Below are 20,820 nucleotides of genomic sequence, written 5' to 3' on the forward strand. Positions count from 1 at the left end.
CTGGGATGCCCGGGGTGGTGGCGGTGGGGCAGGCCCCCGGCCCCGCGGCCGGCCGCGGTGCCCCCGCAGAGGGGCTGTAAGGGGGGGGGGGGACGCGCTCAGCACTCGGCCTCAGAGACGGAGAAGAGGCCGCCGTCCTGCTTGCCCACCTCGGCCACGGCGGCCGCCAGCTGCGAGAGGTTGCCGTGGGGGAAGTGCCGCGCCTCCCACAGGTTGAGGATCATGGCCGTGGGGCTGGGCTTGGAGGCGAAGAAGCCCAGGTGGCTGCGGGGCGGGAGGTGACAGCGTCAGGGGCCGGCACGAGCCCCGAGCCCCCCCCCCGTGCCTCCTCGCCCGCCCGCCCGCCCCGGCCCCCGTTACCTGTCGAGGTTGAGTTTCTGGGCCAGCGTCCGCCAGTCGGCCCCGCGGGCGCACGGCGTGTCCAGGCTGCTGATGATCTTCTGGCGGATGAGGAAGGGGATCTTGAAGGCACTGGGGCCCACCAGGGCCGGGGAGCCCACCTCGCCGTCGGGGACCAGCCAGTCGGAGAACCGCGTGTCCTGGGGGAGGGCAGCGGGGGTGAGCCCGGCCCGGGGCCCGCCGACCCCGGCGCCCAGCCCTGCCCTCACCTTGGCGATGTTGAAGTTGATGGTGAAGCTCTGCCCGTCGCCCTCCACCTGCCAGATCCAGATCTTGCAGGCCAGCTCGCAGGTGCTGGGGCTGAGGCGCTCCAGGGTGAAGGTGCAGTGCAGGTAGGGCTGCAGCCCGCTCCAGATGTGGTAGAAGGGGATCTCCTGCGGCGGGGGCACGCGCTGTCACGGCGGCAGGGCCCCCCCCGCCATGGACACGGGCTCCTGCCCCAGGGAGGGGTCACACGGGGTCCCAGAGCTGAGGGCCGGCTGGACTGCTTACCTGGTAGCTGGCCAGGAGCTTGCTCTTCCAGAGGGAGCTGGGCATGTCGTGGATGGAGAGACGCAGGTTGTGGTAGCTGTCCTTGAAGTGCAGCACCCGGGGGGCTCCGATCAGCTGGCCTCCCATCTGCTTCTCCAGCTGGATCACCTCCTGTCGGCACAGGCGAAGGTCAGCCAGGCACCCGCCGTCCCAGGGTGCAAACCCTGCACCCACGTCTGCACCGGGAACCAGCCCCACGGCACCCTCCAGCCTGCGGTGCAAACCCTGCACCCACGTCTGCACCGGGAACCGGCCCCACGGCACCCTCCAGCCTGTGGTGCAAACCCTGCACCCACGTCTGCACCGGGAACCGGCCCCACGGCACTCTCCAGCCTGCGGTGGAAACCCTGCACCCACGTCTGCACCGGGAACCGGCCCCACGGCACCCTCCAGCCTGCGGTGCAAACCCTGCACCCACGTCTGCACCGGGAACCGGCCCCACGGCACCCTCCAGCCTGTGGTGCAAACCCTGCACCCACGTCTGCACCGGGAACCAGCCCCACGGCACTCTCCAGCCTGCGGTGCAAACCCTGCACCCACGTCTGCACCGGGAACCAGCCCCATGGACACCCTCCAGCCTGCGGTGGAAACCCTGCACCCACGTCTGCACCGGGAACCAGCCCCACGGCACCCTCCAGCCTGCGGTGCAAACCCTGCACCCACGTCTGCACCGGGAACCGGCCCCACAGCACCCTCCAGCCTGCTGTGCAAACCCTGCACCCACGTCTGCACCGGGAACCGGTCCCACGGCACCCTCCAGCCTGCGGTGGAAACCCTGCACCCACGTCTGCACCGGGAACCAGCCCCACGGCACCCTCCAGCCTGCGGTGGAAACCCTGCACCCACGTCTGCACCAGGAACCAGCCCCATGACACCCTCCAGCCTGCGGTGGAAACCCTGCACCCACGTCTGCACCGGGAACCAGCCCCATGGCACTCTCCAGCCTGCGGTGGAAACCCACACCCGCGTCTGCAGGCAGGGCTGGCCGCGGCAGCCCTCGCAGCGGTACCTTGAGCACGTCCTGGGTGTCGCTGAGGCAGTACACCCGGATGTTGTACTCCAGCGAGGGGCAGGCGGCCGGCGCGAACAGGACCAGCTTGAGGCGCTTGGAGGCCGCCATGCTGAGGGACTCCCCGACCAGGGCGAAGCGCCCCAGCTGCTCCGTGAAGATGTAGCAGGCCTGCGCCTCGAGCTGGCAGTAGTACAGCTCCGAGCACGGCTCCGCGCCCAGCTGCAGCACGTCCTGCGGCACGGAGCGAGAGATGCAGCCCCCGGCCCGGCCATGGGCAGCCCGGTGGGCTCTGCTCACACCCTGCGAGCCCTCGGCAGGGGGTGGTGTCACCCCAGTGGGCACCTACCTCCCACGTGCCCTCACACGACTGCTTCTTGAGCCGAATGCTCCAGTTCTCAGCGCTGGCCTCCACACAGTGGCCCATGGCCAGGATGGCGGGACGGGTGAGGAGGACGCCCGGCGGGCCACAGCTGACGATGGGGCTCAGCAGCGTCTGGCAGCCGGCGAGGGGTAACCTGGGGTGGCAGGAGAGGGGTGAGCAGAGCCGGCCGGGTAGGAGCCCCGCCACCAGCCCTGGCCGCGGCACCTACCTCACCTCCTCCTGCTTGTGCAGCGTCAGGTAGACCTCGTAGATCTTGCCCCGCGGGATGGCGTCGGGCGGGATGAGCAAGCTGATCCCTGCGGGTGTGGGCAGCAGCGTGAGCCCCGTGGGGACGTGCAGCCCCGTGCACCCCACAGGGCACTGCAGCTGGCTCCCGTGCCCCCCCGCCGTACCTGTGTTGGGGATCATGAGCCGCCCCCCCAAGAAGTTGAAGGTGCCGTAGGCCATGTTGGTGGTGCTGCGGGGCAGGGAGCGGAAGTAGCTCTGGGTGGAGAGGCGGGCCACGAAGTCGGCACCCTCGGCCGCGGGCGAGCTGTGATGCAGCGTGTGCCGCCCGGCGCCCAGCGGGCTCAGCAGGTGCCCGTTGGGCAGCTGGAGCTTAGCAGGGCCGTCCTGGCGTGGGCACAGCGAGCCCTGGTAGGTCATGGTGGTGCTGCTGAGGTCGGGCTGGATGGTGAGCAGGTTGTCTGCGGGCACAGAGCGGGCCGTGGCGCTGGAGCCCTGGGACGGGGCACCACAGCACCGGGAGAGCCTCCGCCGGGGACCTGGGGGGCACAGAGCCCCCACCCAGGGTCAGGGATGCCCCAAGGGCACAGCCACCCCTGGGGGGGGGGTCCATGGGGCACCAAGCCCCTACCTGGGCCAGGAACTCCACGGGACACAGAGCTCCTGCTCAAGGCCATGGACCCTACACAGCCAGCCCCACCCCACAGCCAGGAACCCTATAGGGCACAGAGCCCCTGCCCAGCGCCAGGGAACCTATGGAGCCCAGAGCCCCGACCCCAGGATAGGCATCCCACGGGGCACAGAGCCTCTGCTCAGGACCCTATATGGCAGAGCCCCCCTCACCCGAGGCCAGGGACCCCATGGGGCAGAGTCCATCCCCACGGCAGGGACCTTATAGGACACCAAGCCCCTTCCCAGGGCCAGGGACCCTATCGGGCACAGAGCCCCAACCCAGGGTCAGGCACCGTGTAGGACACCAAGCCCCTACTCAGGGCCATAGACCCTATATGGCAGAGCCCCCTACCCAAGGCCAGGGACCCTACGGGGCCCAGAGCCCCTACCCAAGGCCAGGAACCCCATGGGGCAGAGTCCATCCCCAGGGCAGGGACCCTATAGGACACCGAGCCCCTTCCCAGGGCCAGAGGCCCTACACAGCATAGTCCCCTACCCAAGGCCAGGGACCCCATAGGGCCCAGAGCCCCTCCCCAAGGCCAGGGTCCCTACGGGGCCCAGAGCCCGTGCCCAGGGACCCCGCAGGGCACAGCCGGGCTGCAGGGGCCGAGGGCTGCAGAGCTCCCCAGCAGGCAGGTGGTGGCGCAGGGCCCCCCCCGGGCATCGCAGCGGGCACGGCCCTCGCTCACCCGCCTTGCTGGGCTTGATGCTGACGGGCTGGAAGCCGGCGGTGAGGATGGAGGAGTCGGCCACGTCGGCGTCCAGGCCCTCCTTCTTGCGGCAGTACACCAGCACCCCCACGAGCAGCAGCAGCACCAGGCACACGGCCACGGCCACCAGCCCCACGTACAGCGCCACGTCCTCAGCCCCCGAGGCGGCTGCCGGCGGCAGGGCGTGAGAGCCGGCGCGGGTGCCCGCCCCGGCTCCGGCCCCCTGACCGAAAACGTGCCCCCTCCCCGCCCCCCCGCTTGCCCCCGCAACACCCGGCAGCACCAACGAGCCATGCCGCTAACGAACCCCCCCCCCCCCCGCCAAGGCGCTCACCGTGGCTGCAGAGCTCGGAGGTGCAGTTGCGGGTCTCGAGCTCGGGGCCGCGGCACTGGCGGCCGCCGTTGCGCGGCGCCGGCTCCGAGCACTCGCGGCTCCGCCAGTGCGTGCACTCGGCGCCGCACGCCGACCACTTGCTCCACTCCGACCAGGCCCCGTCCACTGCGGGCACAGGGGCGGTCAGCGCCCGGCCGCCGCGCGCCCCGGCCTCCCCTGGCCCTGGCCCTGCCCCGGCGGCCGGCGCGGAAGAGAGACGGACACACGGAGGGCGGCAGGACGACACGGAGGGCAGGAGGGCTGGGGGAACCGCGGGGCGGCCGGACCCCGGGCAGGCGGGTACCTGGGCAGAGGGTGGTGCAGGCGCTTTTCTGCACGTTTTGGCCCTCACAGAAAGCGCCCCCGTTGAGGGGCGTGGGGTTGGTGCACGTCCGGCTCCGCTTCTGCCAGCCCCGTCCACAGCTGGCGCTGCAGGCCGACCACTGCGTCCACGTCGACCAGCCACCGTTCACTGGGGGCAAAGGGAGCCGTGAGCGCCCCGCTGTGGGGCGCTGCGCCGCGGGGCCGGCCGGGGACGACACCGGGGCTGCACAGCGGGGCGGGGAGCGGCGGGGGGGCCCGGCGCGGCCGTACCGTAGACGGTGACGGCGGCGGAGGCGCTGCGGCGGCGGGCCACGATGTTTTTGGCCACGCAGGTGTAGTTGGCGGTGTCGGCCAGGCGGGCCTGGCGCACCACCAGGCTGTGCTCCGGCGTCACGTAGACGTTGGTGTCCAGCGCCGGGTCCACCAGCTCCTCGTTGCGCAGCCACTCCACCTGCGGGGCGCGGCGGTGTCACCCGGCGCCCGGCGCGGGTTGGGGGGACGCCGTCGGGGAGCCCCGTGCCGGCCGGAGAGGGGTCGCAAGGACGCGATGGCCGGCGCAGGACTAAAACCCCGCCGGCGCGCCCGCGGCTCACCTCGGCGGGGGGGATGCCCTCGGGGGGGCGGCACGGCAGCACGACGCCCTGCTCGATGGAGACCTCCCTGGCCGCGGGCTCCTGCTCGAAGTTCTTGCGGAGATCTGGGGAGGCGGAGGGTGAGCAGGGCTGCCAGGGGCCGGCGCCCGGCCAGCGCCGCCGGCCTCCCCACGCAGAGACACGGCGGCGGGGGGACCAGGCTGCTCCAGCCCCGGGGACGTGGCACCGCCAGCACGCCCCCCGCCCCGGGCGGCCCCCGGCACTCACAGGCGATGCGCACGAAGGCCTTCTGGCTCTTGGTGGTGCCGGAGGAGCTCCAGGCCACGCACTGGCACCAGTACTCCTCCAGGCCGAAGATCTTCTCCACTTGCTGGCGGGAGATGTCGATGCGGACCTCCATCACGGGCAGCCCTGGAGCCGGGAAGGGGCCCGTCAGCAACCCCGCCATCACGCCGGGGACAGCTGGAGCACGGCCAGGCGGGTGCACGGCTCCTGCCCCAGGGACACCGCCACCACCGTGCCCCCGCAGCCCCGGTCCCCGCAGCGCCGCGCCAGCCCCCGTGGCTCCAGGCCGTCCCCGGCGTCCTGGTGCAAGGCGAGTCGGGGCCGCCCGGGCCGAGCGAGGCAGCACCCGTATCCCCGCCACGGCGCTCACCGGTGCTCCGGTCGGTGCTGTGCTGCGTGACGTGGTCGCCCTGGTGCACCCACTCCCCGTTGCACTTGAAGTAGATCTGGGTGGCGGGGGTGGCCCGGCAGGCCAGGCTCACCGGCTTGTTCTTCACGATGTAGACGTCCTCGGGCTCCAGGAGGAAGCGGGGCAGCAGGTCCGGGGACGCGCCGGACACGGGGTTGGCCACGGTCGCGCTCTGCTGAGCGCCTGCAAGGAGGCGGGAGGCTCGGCCGCGTCCGTGGGCCGGTGTCGCCCGCGTCCCCCCGCCGGCGACGCGGCGGCCCCCCCCCAGCCTCGCTCATCCGTCAGCGCGAGTAACGGGCCGGTGGCTGCGCCCGCTGAACCCGCGCCGATCCCTCATGTCCGCACTTAGCGCTAATGAAAAGGAAATGTAGCGTGACCGACACGGGACATCGCTCACTCCGCCGGGGGCGCAGCGCCCGCCGACCCCCCTGCCGCCCGCACCCCGGGGCGGCCGGCCGGGGGTCGCATCCTGCCCCGCCGCGGACACGCCGCCCCCTCCCCGCTGGCCGCCCCCCCGAACGCCCCCTCCAGCCGGTGCCCCGGGGTGGCCAGGGTGGGTCGGGGCCGCACGCGGGGCCGCCAGGCACCCTCGTCCCTGGCGGGGTCGGGCCGGGGGGTGGCAGGAGCTGGGTGCGAGGGCAGGCGCCCTGGGGTGCCCCCGCTGCCTGCGACCCCCGGCGCCTCGCTGCCCTCCCCTGCCCGCGCGGGCGCCTGCTGCAGGAAGGGTTAATAAAACAGGGCCCTAAATAAGCATTTGATTAACAAACGATAAAATAGCGATTGTGTCACTGAATGAAGCTGTAATTGCTGCTGCTAATTGGCTGGTTAGGATTTAATAAGCAATTAAATGGAACGGAATGCGCAGTAATTAAGCGCCTTCATTTTGCAATCGCTCGGCCCCCCTGCTGCCCCCCCCCGCCCGCCCGGGGCCGGGGTCCCCCCCCATCCACGCAGCCCCTTCACCCCTCGCAGCCCCCCCCGCCCCCGGCGGCAGGGGCACCCGGGGACGGGTCCGTCCGCCCCCGGGGGGCTCGGGCAGCGCTGCTCGCCGCCGGCCGGGGCGGTGGGCGAGCCCGGCCGCGCTGCCCGCCGGGACGGCTGGCGGGTACCAGGCGACGGGCGGCAGCTCATTTACGCGGGGAAGATAAACGGCCACCATAACGCGCTGGTTATTACCCCATCAGCACTTTTACAATGTCGCTGGCAATTAATTTAATTAAAACCCCTGTCCGGGATATAAAGGCATTTCATATTTCACTGCTTTAACAACCCCCCTCCCCAACCCCCGCCCCGAAAAGCGCAGCCCGGGGCTGGCCGGGCGCTGCCGTCCGCCAGGCGCAGGGCTCGCCGCAGCGCCCGCCGCGCCGCCCCCTCCCGCGCCGGGCACAGCGCCCGCCCCGCGCGCCGCCGGCTGGCACAAACGCAATCCATCGCCCAAGACTTTATTTATGAAATAACCGGGCTTGCCTCCGCGCAGCAGTAAAACACCCTGTCCCCTGCCCGCCTGGGGCCGGCCCGCCGGGTTAACGGCAGAGCGGCTCTCCGGAGACCTGCCTTTTAATCACACGTGAAACGAGTGCAGCAGGCGCCGAGCGGCGCGTTTATCCACGGCGGCAGAGCGCGGAGCTGCGGGAGCGACGGTCTCAAGCGAGCGAGGACCCCGGGTGGGTGCTGCCCAGCACCGAGCACCCCGGCCACCCACCGAAGCCCTGGGCCGGGCGCCTCGGCCGCAGCCGCCCGCAGGGGCCGCGGCAGCAAATGAGGCTGGGGATGCGCGCCCGGCGGCGAGCAGAGCGCGGCGGGCTGCCAGCCGCCGGCAGAACCCTGGCTGGGCTGCCGTGCTGCTGCTCTGCACCGCGCCGGGCACCGGCAGGGCTCTGCGCCGCGGCAGGGGCACCGAGAGGCCCCAGCGGGGCCGGAGCCGTGCTGCAAGGCTGGGGCCGCAGCTGACCCGGAGACCCCAGCGAGGGAGTGGCGGGGCCACAGCGCGGGCACCCCATGCACCACGGGCACCCTATGCCCGTGAGCAACCCATGCACGGCACACATCCCATGCACCACGGGCACCCCATGCCCCATGAGGAGCGCCCCTTGCATGGCACATGCCCCTTGCACCATTGGCACCCCATGCCCTGTGAGCACCCCTTGCATGGCACATGTCCCTTGCACCACGGGCACCCCATGCCCCATGAGCGCCCCTTGCATGGCACATGCCCCTTGCACCATTGGCACCCCATGCCCTGTGAGCACCCCTTGCATGGCACATGTCCCTTGCACCACGGGCACCCCATGCCCCATGAGCGCCCCTTGCATGGCACATGCCCCTTGCACCATTGGCACCCTATGCCCTGTGCGCACCCCATGCCTGGCACACGCCCCTTGCACCACGGGCACCCCATGCCCTGTGAGCACCCCTTGCACGGCACACGCCCCTTGCACCACGGGCACCCCATGCCCCATGAGCGCCCCTTGCATGGCACATGCCCCTTGCACCATTGGCACCCCATGCCCCGTGCGCACCCCATGCCTGGCACACGCCCCTTGCACCACGGGCACCCCATGAACCATGGTTGTCCCATGCACCGCGAACACCCAATGCACTGCGGGTACCCAGCACACCACGGGTGTCCCAAACGCTGCCGGCACCTCACGCACCCCAGGCATCTCTCGCACCCCATGCACCGCGGGCGCCCAGTGCACTGCTGGCACCCCACGCAACACAGGTGGGCCATGCACCCAAGCACTGCAGGCACCCCACGCACCGTGGGCGCTCCCCACGCACCGTGGGCGCCCGCCGCGCCGCGCCGGGCCCGCACCGTTCGGCTCGGCCTCTCCGCTCACCTGCCGCCGCGTTGCCATGGAAACAGGCGAGATGCTTATGTCACCTTGGCAAACAGAGGCATGCAACTTCGGGGAGGGGGGGACGGCGGGGCGTCGGGCGCCGCTCGCTCCCGGGACCCCCGGCGCAGCGGCGGGGGGCACGGCCCTCACCGGCCGTTGTCTCGGCAGCAGAACGGCTGCTCGGGAACGCGGCTCGCTACCGGCACCGATAAATCACCGCCAGTAAACCCAGTGCATTAAACAGGGCTCTGTTATCAATTATCCGCCACCCACGTGGGCTAACGAGCACGCTGGCAGGCCTAACGAACAGGGGCAGCGCCTTGGGGGGCTGGCAGGAGAGCAGGGCCAGGGGCTCCAATTTGGGGTGCGGAGGGGCTGGCCTGGCCCTGCCACCCCCCCGGGGGACGGGGCACCCTGGGACAGGCACCGACCGCTGAGCCTCAGCCCCGGCACTGTCCCCTCCCTGCACCCCCCAGGTGCTGCCACCCTGGGGCCCGGCTGGCCGTGCTGCTTTTCCACACAGCGCTGGGGACCGCCAGGATGGGACCCTCCAGCGTCAGAAACACCAGCCGCACTGGTGCCACTGGGCAGGGAGGGACATCGCCGCGGGGCGCCGTGCACGGCCGGCGGGGAGGGCGCTCTGCCGGACCCACCGCGACCCCGGGCACCAGCAGGTTGGGGGGTCCCTCTGCCCAACCTGCTGCCTCGGGCCCCGGGGGGCTGATCCTGCACTCTGGCCCCCGCGCCAAGCCTCCTCGGCGGCGCTGAGCCGCAGCGCCGACGCCACCGCGGCCCTGCAGCCTGTTGCAGCCCCGCGCGGAGACGCCGGGAAGGTCAGGGCGCTCTTGGCGAGGAGACGCTGCCCGTGGGCGGCTGCAGCAGCGCCGGCCCGAGGCGCCACGTGCCCGCAACGTGCCCACAATGCGCCCGCCTGCTCCCCAGCACCGGGCTCCCGCGCGCCGTCGCCGGCAGCAGCCGTGCACCGCCGGCTCGCGCCGTCCCCGGCCCAGCAAGGACACGCCGGGCAGCGCGCGCCTCCCACTCTCCGGGGCACGGCCGCGCCGAGGCCGCGTCGCCCACCCAGCCCAGCTCCGGCAGAGCCCCCCTGGGTGCCCCCCCGGTGCGGCTGCAGCCGGAGATGGGAGCGAGCAGCTGTTTGCGGCTGGAGAGCTCTCCGCCGCCTCGCATCCGCCCCAAAAGCTGCTGCTCAGGCGGGCGCCGCGCAGACCGGCTGTCCTCGGCGGTCGCAGGCCGCCCGCGCCGCGGCAGCTCCGGCGGCGCCGGCTCCCCGCGAGGCTGCTCGGGCCGTTCCCCAGGCGCCCGTCCCACCCAGCGCCAGGGGACGGCAACCCCGACGCAACGCCTGCCTGCCGGCACGCCGCGCCGCCGGCTGTGCCCCGCTCTGGGGACCTCCCCAAATCACCGCGGGCTTTTTCAGGCGGCAAATTAAGTCCCCAGCGGGAGCCCCATAAATCGCCGCCTGCGCCAGGCCTGGCACTCCATTAAAATGAAAGATTTTATCGCACTTTACAAGCGCCCGGCCCGCACCCTGACAGCGGGTAATTAAAGCAATAATTGCTGCTGATTGGGCTGCCCTAAACGAGGGAATGGCAGGCGCCGGGGGACGGAGGACGTCGAACCCACCGCGCGCAGCACCCAGGGAGAGCCGGGGGGCCCCGGCTGAGCTGCCGGCGCTGAGCGCCCCGCGGGCCGGGCGACGCCAGGGCGCGGGAGCAGCACCAGCAGCAGGAAGGACCCGGCGCTGGCGCTTTGCTCTCGGCGCGGCGCAGAGGAGGGAACGGGCGCAACTGGCTTCATCAAAAATTCTTTCGAGGCTTTGAGCACGGAAACACCCTGGAAGACTGGCCCGGAGGGGTCGCGGGAGCCGCCGCCAGCTCCCAGCCCGCTCCCACGCTGCCCAGCGCCAGGGCCCACCGGCGCCCACCCAGGGCCCGCGCCATCGCACTGCTCCAAAGCTCGCCTGGAGCAAACGCCCCCCTGCATCCGCCTCGGCCGCCCGCCCGGCAGCCCCGGGGCGAGCGAGGGCCCTCCCGGACCCGTTGCCGCAGGTGGCAGCGGACACGGGGACACCCGCGCACAGCGCCAGCCCCGGCCGGGCAGGGAGCCAGCAGGGTCTGGTGCCGACGCCGGGGGCACGGTGCCCCAGCCCTGCCTGCGCCCCCTGCCCGCCCCGGTTTCCCCGCGCCCGGTGCGTCCCCGGACCCAGGCGTCCCGGCTCGCAGGCGAGCCCGGCACAGCCGCCTCGAGGGGCGGCCACGGCGCGGCAGCCACGTGCACCAGCGCCGGCAGCGCGTCCTGGCCTTGCCGCCACCGCCGCACCGGGCCCCGCGGTCAGGCCGCTGCGGGGACGGTGAGGCCAGGGGGTGCCGTCTCCCGGCCAGCGCAGGGCAGCAGCGTCTGGGCGCTGATTAAGCTCGGGATTGTTATGAATGAATTAGTCAGGCGGGTTTGCATCACAACGGAGCTGCCTAATTACAGATTTTAGCTGATAACGCTCTCCCCATTACATGCAATTAGCATGTGCGAGCGCTGGCACAGCTTGGCACGCAGCACCCTCGCACCGCCCCAGCGCCCGCGCAGGGGTGCTGCCCGCGGCTGCCTGGCCCGCACCGTGCCCAAGCCCGGGGCCGGGCTGCGTTCCCCCACGGCTTGGGGGGCAAGGGGGTGCCAGGCACCCTGCCAGCCTGCCCGGGCACCCCCAGAGCCAGGCCCCTCTCGGCCCCATTGCACGCTGCCCCGCGGCTCTGCTCCCAGCCGGACCGCAGCGCCGCGCCGGCCGGAGCCCACTGGAGCCCCGCGGTGCCCTGGCACCGGGCTGCCTGCGGGAGCCGAGTCGAGCCGTCCCGGCCCTGGCTCGACGGAGGGACCGTGCGGCTCCCCCGGGCCAGCCTGGCACCGGGACAGCGTGGCTGGGATGGGGACGGTCACCGCCGCGTGCCGCCGCTGCAGCCGAGTGCATTTTCTGGCTCTCCTTTAATTGACGGCAAAGATCAAACGCTCCGACTCAGCTGTGTCCCCGCTGGGAGGAGCGTCAAGGTCATCCTCAGCCCTGGGTGCCTGGGCCGGCGCGGGGAGGGGGCCACACGGGAGGCCAGGAAAGCCCCCCCGGCCACCTGGCAGGCTGGGGTGCCGGATCCGGCCCCACCGCCTCTCCCCATCCCGCCATGGGTCCGTGCCCCACCGAGTGCACATGGCTGTGACCGGCAGCCATGGCAGCCCACCTCCCCCGGGGCGGCAGGGGCTGCCCGGGGGAACCGAGCCCCTGTGCCCCGGCTCCCCGTCCTGCGGCTGCCCGGGGGTGAGGACGAGCCGTGCTCAGCCCCACACCCCCCCTTGGGCTGCGCGCACCAGCACCCGGCAGCACCGAGGGGCCCCGGGGGCACCCAGGCCTCACGGGGGTGGGGAAGGGATCCTGGCGTGCCCCATCTGGCGCCAGCCCACCCACGGGCGCGCGCGCGTGCCGTGTGCGGGAGCAGGGCCGGTGCTGACGGTCAGAGCGGTGCCGGCAGCACGGGAGCAGCCCCGGGTGCAGAGCAGGGGCTGGCGGAGGCCACGGGCTCTGCGGGACCGGCATGGCGCATGGTCCCCTGCCGACATCCCCTGGGCACCGGCCCCAGCCCCTGGGTGGCACCGAGCCCTGCCAGCCTGCCAGGCGGGACCGGTGCTCAGCTGCAAGGTGCCGGCGGCGCCGGGAAGGGGGTGCCCCGCGCCGGGCGGCACCGCCAGCGTCACGGTCCCCTCCTGCAAGCACCTGTCAGGCTCCGCGAGGTTTGATTTAGTGCCAGCCCCACGCGGCACCGAGCCAGAACAAACAGCCCTGGGCAGGCTGCGTCTGCCGCGCTCGTGCTGACAGCCGTCACGGCAGCTTCCCGGCCGCGTGGCGCGTGCCGGCCTGCCCGGGCATCCTGCCCTCCTGCCCGCCCCGCACGGCCAGCGGCGCCGAGCCAGGCTCCCGGCCGCGGGGCGCCGAGCGGGGACCTGCTGCGGGGGTCCCTGGCAGCCGGGCGCGCCGGTGGCGCTGCGCACCTCCGCGCCCGGCACAGCAGAGCCCGCGGCCCAGAGCTGCCCCCAGACCCGCGGCCCTAGGGGGGGCCGCTGCGATGCGGGCAGGGTCTCTCCAGCACCCCGCTGCGGTGAGCGCCCGCTGCGGGGTGGGAGACGCGCTAGGGCCTGGCTGACTTGGGGGGCTGAGATTCGGCTGCCCCAGATGCCAAGGGGAAGGGGAAGTGCTCACGGGCAGTGCTGGGCCGGGAAAGGGGCAGGGGGTGGCTCCAGGGAAGGGGAGACCCTGCCCCCTGTGCCCCTGCCCACCCAGCAGCGTGGGGACCGAGCCGGGCAGCCCCGGGGCCACCGGCTGCTCGCCCCACGTCGCTGCCCGCAGGCAAGCCCTAGCCCATGCATCAGCTCGCCCTCGCCCCTGCGGGTGCCAGGAGCACGGCAGGCGGCCCGCAGTGGGGGCACCGCTCCGTCGCGGCAGGGCAAGGGCGCCCTGCCCCGACCCCTGGGATCCCTCATCCCCCCACCTGCGCCTCCGTTTCCCCAGGAAGGGGAGCCCTGCCGCGCGGGGCACAGGGCTGCCGAGGCGCCCGGTGCGCAGAGGCCCAGCCCTGCCACGTCTCTGCCAAGCAGCCACCGCGCAGGTGGCTGGGATCAATCGCGGCGCGGCCGGCTGTGAGCTGCCTGCCAAGCGAGCGGCGGGGGGCGAACGCTCCTGTGCTGCACTGCCCGGGACCGCCAGCCCCCCCGGCTCCCTGCGCCTCCCAGCGCCCACCCGGGGCCGGGGGTGAGCGCGAGCCTCCGCTGCCCTCCATCTCTGGCTCACCACGGATGCAGCGCTGTTTGCCCGCCTGGGTATTTGGTACCCAGAGCATCCTCCCACCGGTACCCTTGGGGGGGGGGGCAGCACGCCACCTGCTGTGCCAGCTCTGCAGTGCCCCTCTGCCGCCAGGGCCATGCTCAGAGCACCAGCGGGCGCCGCAGCACCCGGCCGGGCAGCAAGGGTGCAAGCAGCACCGGGGCTGCAGCCCTGCCGCGACGCTCCGGGTGCCTGCTCAGCCCGCTGAAGCTGGGCTAGGGGACGTCTCCAGCGCCGGCAGGAGGGCTGGGACCGCACGGCGCAGCGCGGGGCCCGCACCCCGGGGCCCCCAGCGGAGAGCACGTCCGGCTCAGGCGCAGCTCCCCTCCCCCAGCGCGGTCCTTTGTCTGCAGCCACCACTTCCAGGCTAACGTGACACCTGCCAAGGAGCTGCCAGCCCCGCAGCCGGCCGCCAGCCCGGGCACCCGGCCCGCCTGCCCCCCAGCCCCCAGAGCCCTCCGGGCAGGCAGCGGGGGCGCGGGCCCAGCCGGCTCACCCTGCCCGCCGTGCTTTGCCCCAGGGCTGCGGACACATGGGGGGCAGCCAGGCTCCGGACCGCCCCGTCTCTGGCAGCCCCGATGCAGCCCCACATGTCCCCAGCCCCATGGCCACCTGGGGACACCCCTCTGGGTGCCGGGAGCCTGCCAGGCTGTGCCCCTCAACGTGGTCCCCCAAGTCCTGCCAGGCGCCCAGGGAGGCAGGGACCCTGTGCATGGGGCAGGGACCCCCGCGGGCATGGGGGCTGGCAGGGGCCTGGGGGAGCGGGGCCAGGCTGGTGGGGCGGCCAGCGCCGGGCCCAGCAGGCAGCGCCAGGGCAGCGTGGGGCAGCGCCAGGCGGGCACCCGTGTGCGGCACTGCATGGGCACGGGGAGGGGGTGGTGGCGGTGCCAGTTTTGGCACTGGGTGCACACCCCCTGCCTGGGAGCGCACCCCAGGGACCCTGCCCAGGAGCGCCCCCAGCACGCCATGCTCCAGACAGCACTCAGCACCCTGTACCGGGGGAGGCACCCAGCACCTCCGCCGGGACGGCACCCAGCATCCTGTATCGCCAAAGGCACGCAGCACCCCATAACTCAGGAGGGCACCCTGTTCCCAGGAGGGCACTCAGCACCCTGCAGCCGGGAGAGCGCCCAGCGCCCTGCCTGGGAAGGAACCCAGCACCCCTGCCGGGGAGGGCCCCTGCCCGCGGGCGCCCAGCCCGGGACGCTCTGCCGGTGACCTTGCTCGGTGCCCGCCAGCGCAGCCGGGAGCCGCCGCCCGCCGCCCCCCCGCGCGGAGCCCGCTGCCCGCGGCGCGGTGACTCACCGGCGGCGGCGAGCAGGGCAGCGGCGAGCAGGGCGCCCAGCGGCCCCGGCGCGGCGGCGGCGGCGGCGGCGGCAGTGGCGGCAGTGGCGACGGCGGCGGCGGCGGGGGCCCGGCGGCGGCGCGGCCGCGCAGCACCCATGGCGCGCCCCGCGGAGCGCTGCGCGGCGCGGCGCGACGGAGCAGGGCGGGCCGCGCTCCGCGGCGCCCTCAGCGGGCCATGGCGCCCGGCCCGGCCCGGCCCGGCCCCGCCGCCGCCGCCGCTGCTGCCCGCCGCTCCTCCGCGCCGCTCCGCGCCGCGCCGCTCGGGCGCCGCCAATGCGGGGCGGCCGGGCGCGCTGGGTCCGCCCGCCGAAGGGACGGCGCAACAGCTGGGCGCGCCCCCGCCGCCGCCGCCGCGCGGGCACGGCGCGCCCCCGCCCCCGGCGCGGCCCCCCGGCGCGGCCCCCATCCCCGTGCAGCGAGCCCTCTCCCCCCGGCAGGGCTCCCTCTCAGCACAGCACAGCACCGCACAGCACCGCACAGCAGCCCCGGCCTGCGCCGTCCCCCCAGGGCTGCACCCCCCCCAGCACCGCACCCCCTGGTCTGCACCCCCCGGCACAGCACCTTCCAGCCAGCACTGCTCCCCCGGTGCACCCTCCCCCCTGGCTCTGCACCCCCTGGTCTGCACCCCCCAGCACAGCAGCTCTGAGCCAGCACTGCACCCCCGGTGCACCCTCACCCCTGGCTCTGCACCCCCTGGTCTGCACCCCCCGGCACAGCAGCTCTGAGCCAGCACTGCACCCCCGGTGCACCCTCACCCCTGGCACTAAACCCGCTGGGTGCTGCACCCCCCAGCACAGCACCTCTGAGCCAGCACTGCACCCCCGGTGCACGCTCACCCCTGGCACTGCACCCCCTGGTCTGCACCCCCCGGCACAGCACCTTCCAGCCAGCACTGCACCCCCGGTGCACCCTCACCCCTGGCCCTGCACCCCCTGGTCTGCACCCCCCAGCACAGCACCTCTGAGCCAGCCCTGCACCCCCGGTGCACCCTCCCCCCTGGCCCTGCACCCCCTGGTCTGCACCCCCCGGCACAGCAGCTCTGAGCCAGCACTGCACCCCCGGTGCACCCTCACCCCTGGCACTAAACCCGCTGGGTGCTGCACCCCCCAGCACAGCACCTTCCAGCCAGCACTGCACCCCCGGTACATGCTCACCCCTGGCACTGCACCCCCTGGTCTGCACCCCCCGGCACAGCACCTCCGAGCCAGCACTGCACCCCTGGTGCACCCTCCCCCCTGGCCCTGCACCCCCTGGTCTGCACCCCCCGGCACAGCACTTCCAAGCCAGCACTGCACCCCCGGTGCACGCTCACCCCTGGCACTGCACCCCCTGGTCTGCACCCCCCCAGCACTGCAGCCCCTGACACAGCACCCTCAGGTACAGTGTCCATGTACCCATGTTGCACCCTTGGGCACTGTGCCCCCCACTCTGCTCCCCCAGGTCTCCCCAGGCCCCACATCCTCCCACTGGCTGGCACCTGTGTGTTTTGTGCCCCCCCATGCCCTGCACCCCCCAGCTGGGTGCTGCACCCCCAGCCTGCCCAGGTGCACTGCGCTCCCCCAGGTCTGCTCCCGCCCTGCATGTGGGGGGCAGCAGGAACCGGCCCCCCGCGAGCCCCTCGGGTTCCCCCCACCCCAAGCCAGGTGATGCCCAGGAGGTGCCCCCCACCCAGCCTGGCACCCCCGGCCCTGCGTGTGCTGCAGGGGGGTGTCTCGCGTGAAGGGGACCCTGCCCTGCACCCACCGGCCACCACAGCCCTGAAGAAGCCCGAGCTGTCCCTGCACGCCGGGCAGGGGGGGCCACAAGCGTGCCAGCTCCGGTGCCGAGGAGGTACGGTGCCCCCGCCAGCAGCACGGTCCTCCCCCGTGCTGGGGAAGGGGAGGATGGCAGGACGGGGGGGATGCCCTCCCCAGCCCTATTTGCAGGAGGTGGCAGGCCAGGCCGCGAGGAGGGGGTGACGGGGGGCACGGCCGGGTCGGGGCCCCCAGCCCCGCGGGAGCCAGAGCCTGCGGCCAGCGCTGCCCCGCGGCCCGGCCCGGGCAGGGGCGCAGGGGCCCCGGCAGGGTGGCCAGGCCACGCAGGTAGCACCGCGCGCAGCTCGTTTCATTAGCAGCTCTCGATGAACAATTAACAAGATGCTCTGATGCCTTCAAGAGCTTAAGTGGGTGCAACGGCAGCGCAGCTCTGCCGGGGAGCTCTCTGTCCTGGGCTGTCCCCAGCTCGTCCCCTGCCTGCCCCAGCCCCTCGCCACGCGCCCGGCGAGCGCCGGAGCAAGCACGGCACGCGATGTCGTCCTCGACACGCGGGCGGAGGGTGGCGCGTCCCCAGGGCCCGCTGCGTTCCCGTGTCCCTGCCCGGGGGGCGGCACGGCCTGGGGGGGCAGCACGGCCCGAGCGCGGCCGGGGGGCACGTGCCCCCACTGCAGCCACGCGCGCAGGCACGGCCGCGCTTGCGAGAGCAGCCTGGCGCGCACCGGCGAGCGGGTGCTACCGTCGCTTCCAGCTCGTCCCGGCGGCAGCGCGTCCGCTATCTGCTTTTCCTAGGATGAGGGTCTTATTAAAATCTCCCCAGAGGAGCAGAGCCCTCCCGCGCCAGTAAGGTCGCACCCCGGCCGCGTGCACCCGGGGCAGAGCAGGTGGGGCGGCAGCCATGGGTCGCTGCTCCCCGCGCCGCGCCGGAGCAGGGGCCGCCCGGCGCCGCGACCGCCGGCACCTGCCGCACAGGCACGGCCGGAGGGTCTGGCGGAGCCCCAGGGCCCCGGGGGGGGCAGAAGCCCCGGAGCCGAGACGAACACCCGCCTTCAGGCGCGCTCCTTCTTACTGATGGCATTTGCATGGAAACAGGATGTTTTTACTCTTCCCGGCTCCATCTGCTCCTGCTGAAGTCACGGCCGCCGCACGTGAGCTCCCCGGGAGCTGCCATGGGAACGACGGCGCCGGCCCCCGCCTGGGCTCGCGCCCGCCCGCCCGGGCCGCGGTGGGTGCTGGGTGCTGGCGAGCGGTGCGGCGAGGGGACCCAGCATTGGCAGTGCCGGCACCGGGGGTGCCACAACTGGGGGCAGCGGTGCTCTCGGGCATCCTGACGGGCCGGGGGCTCGGCGTGCCGGCGCGGCCCAGCCCCGTCTGCTCCTGGGGCTGCTCGCCCAGCTCCCCGCACCGGGATGGCGGGAGCGCCCCGGCAGCCCCGCTTTGCCCAGCGGCCGCGACGTGTGCTGCTGTCGCGACCCGCCGCACCGTGCTGCCCCGGCCGTCCCTCCTTCGCCGCAGCCTGGCGCTGGCAGGGCCATCACCGGGGAAGCGGCTGAGCGCGCTGACGAGTTAATAGACTCTAATTAATACAGATTGGGGAGATCACTTCCAATTCTGCGCGCTCTCCCTCTCGCTGAGGAGGAGCCAAGGGGGCGGAAGAGCTGGCTCCGGCTCCAGCTCCAGCTCCAGCTCCGGCTCCGGCTCCGGCTCCAGCTCCAGCTCCGGCTCCGGCTCCGGCTCCGGCTCCGGCTCCGGCTCCGGCCGGAAGCGGCGTGCACCCCGTGCAGCCCTGCAGGACCTCGGCGCCGCGACGGCACCGGGGGCTGCAGCCCGTGGGGGCCCCGGGACGTCGACGAGGGCGGACGTCTCGCCAAGCTGCCCTGTGCCGCGCTGCGGGCGCGGAGGGGATGTGCCATGCCCGCACCACCGGCTCCGGGGGCGGCCCCGGCCGGGCAGCTGGCAGGGGCATGGGTCCTGCGACCGCCGCACAGCCCCCCCGGCGGGATGCTGGCAGCGCTGGCCCCACCGGGCGCTATAAATGGATTATGACTCGGAGTAATTACGATGGAGTTAAAAATTAATTCTTTTCTCCGGAGCGCCGTGGGCCGGGCTAAGCCACGTGCCGCAGCCTCGGGGTGGGGGCTTTTCCCCGGAGGAAGTGGATTGGGGTGGAGGTGGCACGGGGCGGCGCGGGGCGCCTCCGCCGGAGCCCAGCCTGCCCCGCTGCCCGGGCACAGGAGCCGCGCGGGCAGCGCCGGCGCCAAGCGGCTCTGAGCCGCCTGCGGGGCTGAGCGGGGCCCCTGCCCGCCCCGCCGGCCCCCGGCATGGCCAGCTCCGAGCTTTGCTGAACTCCCATCAGATACGTAAATAGCTATCGGAGCTCATGTATCGCCCTCCCGCTTCCTCCCCATCCACGTGCAGCGTTTAAAGAAGTAGAATATTAAACACCGTCGTATTAGCAGAACCGCCGTCGGCGTCAGCCGAACTGAGCTACAAACGGAGAAGGTGCTGACGAACAAACACCGCTTAACGCCGGGCGCAGGCGCGGGCACCGGCACGGCGGGCGCGACGGCAGCGACGACGGCGCGGCAGGCACCGCAGCAGGGCACGGCACAGCCCGGGCCTCTTCCTGCGCAGCGAGGCAGCGCGGGCCGGGGTGCGCGCTCCCCCCGCCGCCGGCCGTGCCGCTGCGCGGGGGGTGCCGGGGCCGCGGCGCTCGCGGGCGGAGGCAGGCGCCGGAGAACAAACCCAGCGCCACGAACAGATTATGAAAAATGGAAAGTAAATAAATATGCATGTGGAGGACCTAATTCTGATAAGAGGATTTTCCAAATTAGCCATTTGCAAGAGTAGATTAACTACGTTAAACGCTGGGGGTGGAAGGCGCTCTGCTGAGAGTCGCTGCAGCCCCCGGCCCGCCCCAGCCCTCTCCTCGCAGCCCCCAGCGCCCGCCCCAGCGCTCCAGGCTTCCCAGGACCACCCGCTTGCTGCTGGCGCGCTGCTCAGCAGGCCGGCCGGGAGGGGGCCGGGCCGGCTCCGGAGGGGTGCGGGACCTCACCGGAGAGTGCCGGGGGTGCCCGGAGGGAGGGGGCGAAGGCCGGTGCGCGGGAGCTGGCGCCGAGGCAGGCAGGGAGCCGTGGGCGCTGGGTGCCCGGGGCCATGGGGTGCCCACTCTCGCCCCGGGGCTGGGCCCGAGCGGGAGGTTGCCGGCGCTCCGCCAGGCTTTTTGCATCCTCTCGCTCGGATTTTCTATCCAGGCGGCCAAACAGAAATCTCATCACAGCCCGGCGCAGAGGCAGCGTCCCCGAGCGTGGTGTGGGGCTGGGGCGGGCACGGCTGGAGCAGTGGGCGGCCTGCAGCTCGGCGTGCTGAAGGGGCCACGCAGGACCCCTGCTCCCCGCAATGCCCCTGTCCCCCCCTTTCCGCACCCCCCTGCGGGTACCAAGAACCTCTGCAATGCTCTGCACCTCCCCGCCGCCCCTGCAATGCCCCCCAGACCCCCTCCACCCCTGCAGCGCCCAGCACCTCCTCTGCGCCCTCTGCAACGTCCTGCCCCACCACCCACGCCACCTCGTACACACGCTGCTCCCTCCCCACCCCGGGCCCCCACCGGAGCCCGACCCCAGCCCAGGGCCTGCCAGACCCCCTCCCTCTGCAGCGCAGGTGGCCCCAGCGGCGGGGCGCCCGCCGTCGCAGAGGCGCCCAAGGGACCTGACGCCCTGGCCGTGCTGCCCACGGAGCCCGGCACCCACCCACAGCTCAGGGTGCCCAGGCGGCGCGCGGGGTGGGGGGCTGCGCTCGCGGGCAGGGGAGGGCCCGGCGCAGCCTGCGCTCCTGCAGCAGCAGCAAAAGGCAATTAATTAGCAGGGCGGCGGGAGAGCAGCCGGCAGAGATGCTCCGGGATCGATGGGCGCATCGACCGGCTGGGAAACACCAGCCCTCCTGTAGAGAGCCGGGGCGGGCGGGCAGGGGCCCCGTCCCCCCCGGTCCCCGAGCCAGCTCTTTGGTTGCCGCCGGCTGACGGGGTCTAATCCCGGAGCATTGCCAGCCCCTTGCAAGGGGACGCCGGGGTGCACAGGGTCATGCCAGGCCGT

General features: G+C 73.2%; 1 protein-coding gene across 1 annotated transcript; it reads right to left on the reverse strand.

Moving 5' to 3' along the window:
- Window positions 1-25: 25 nt before the first annotated feature.
- On the reverse strand, window positions 26-15,075 carry UNC5A (unc-5 netrin receptor A). Its single transcript, XM_068959785.1, has 16 exons — window positions 14,937-15,075; window positions 5,877-6,098; window positions 5,489-5,632; window positions 5,222-5,325; window positions 4,899-5,079; window positions 4,609-4,776; window positions 4,266-4,430; window positions 3,911-4,099; window positions 2,717-3,010; window positions 2,533-2,620; window positions 2,289-2,457; window positions 1,940-2,173; window positions 892-1,041; window positions 609-773; window positions 361-539; window positions 26-264 (listed from the first exon to the last, which is right to left on the reverse strand). The coding sequence occupies exons 1-16, from the start codon at window positions 15,073-15,075 to the stop codon at window positions 99-101; spliced, it is 2,757 nt and encodes a 918-aa protein (XP_068815886.1). The 3' UTR covers window positions 26-98.
- Window positions 15,076-20,820: the final 5,745 nt, after the last annotated feature.

This window comes from Struthio camelus, chromosome 13 (assembly GCF_040807025.1).
Source record: "Struthio camelus isolate bStrCam1 chromosome 13, bStrCam1.hap1, whole genome shotgun sequence".
NCBI lineage: Eukaryota > Metazoa > Chordata > Aves > Struthioniformes > Struthionidae > Struthio > Struthio camelus.

Bases quoted from the DNA above. Each gene is read 5' to 3' on its own strand.
- UNC5A (XM_068959785.1), bottom strand. From the start codon at position 15,075: ATGGGTGCTGCGCGGCCGCGCCGCCGCCGGGCCCCCGCCGCCGCCGCC. The intron at 4,431-4,608 runs GTACCCGCCTGC...CTGTGCCCGCAG, and splicing joins CTGCACCACCCTCTGCCCAG to TGGACGGGGCCTGGTCGGAG. The intron at 2,621-2,716 runs GTACGGCGGGGG...CCACACCCGCAG, and splicing joins GCTCATGATCCCCAACACAG to GGATCAGCTTGCTCATCCCG.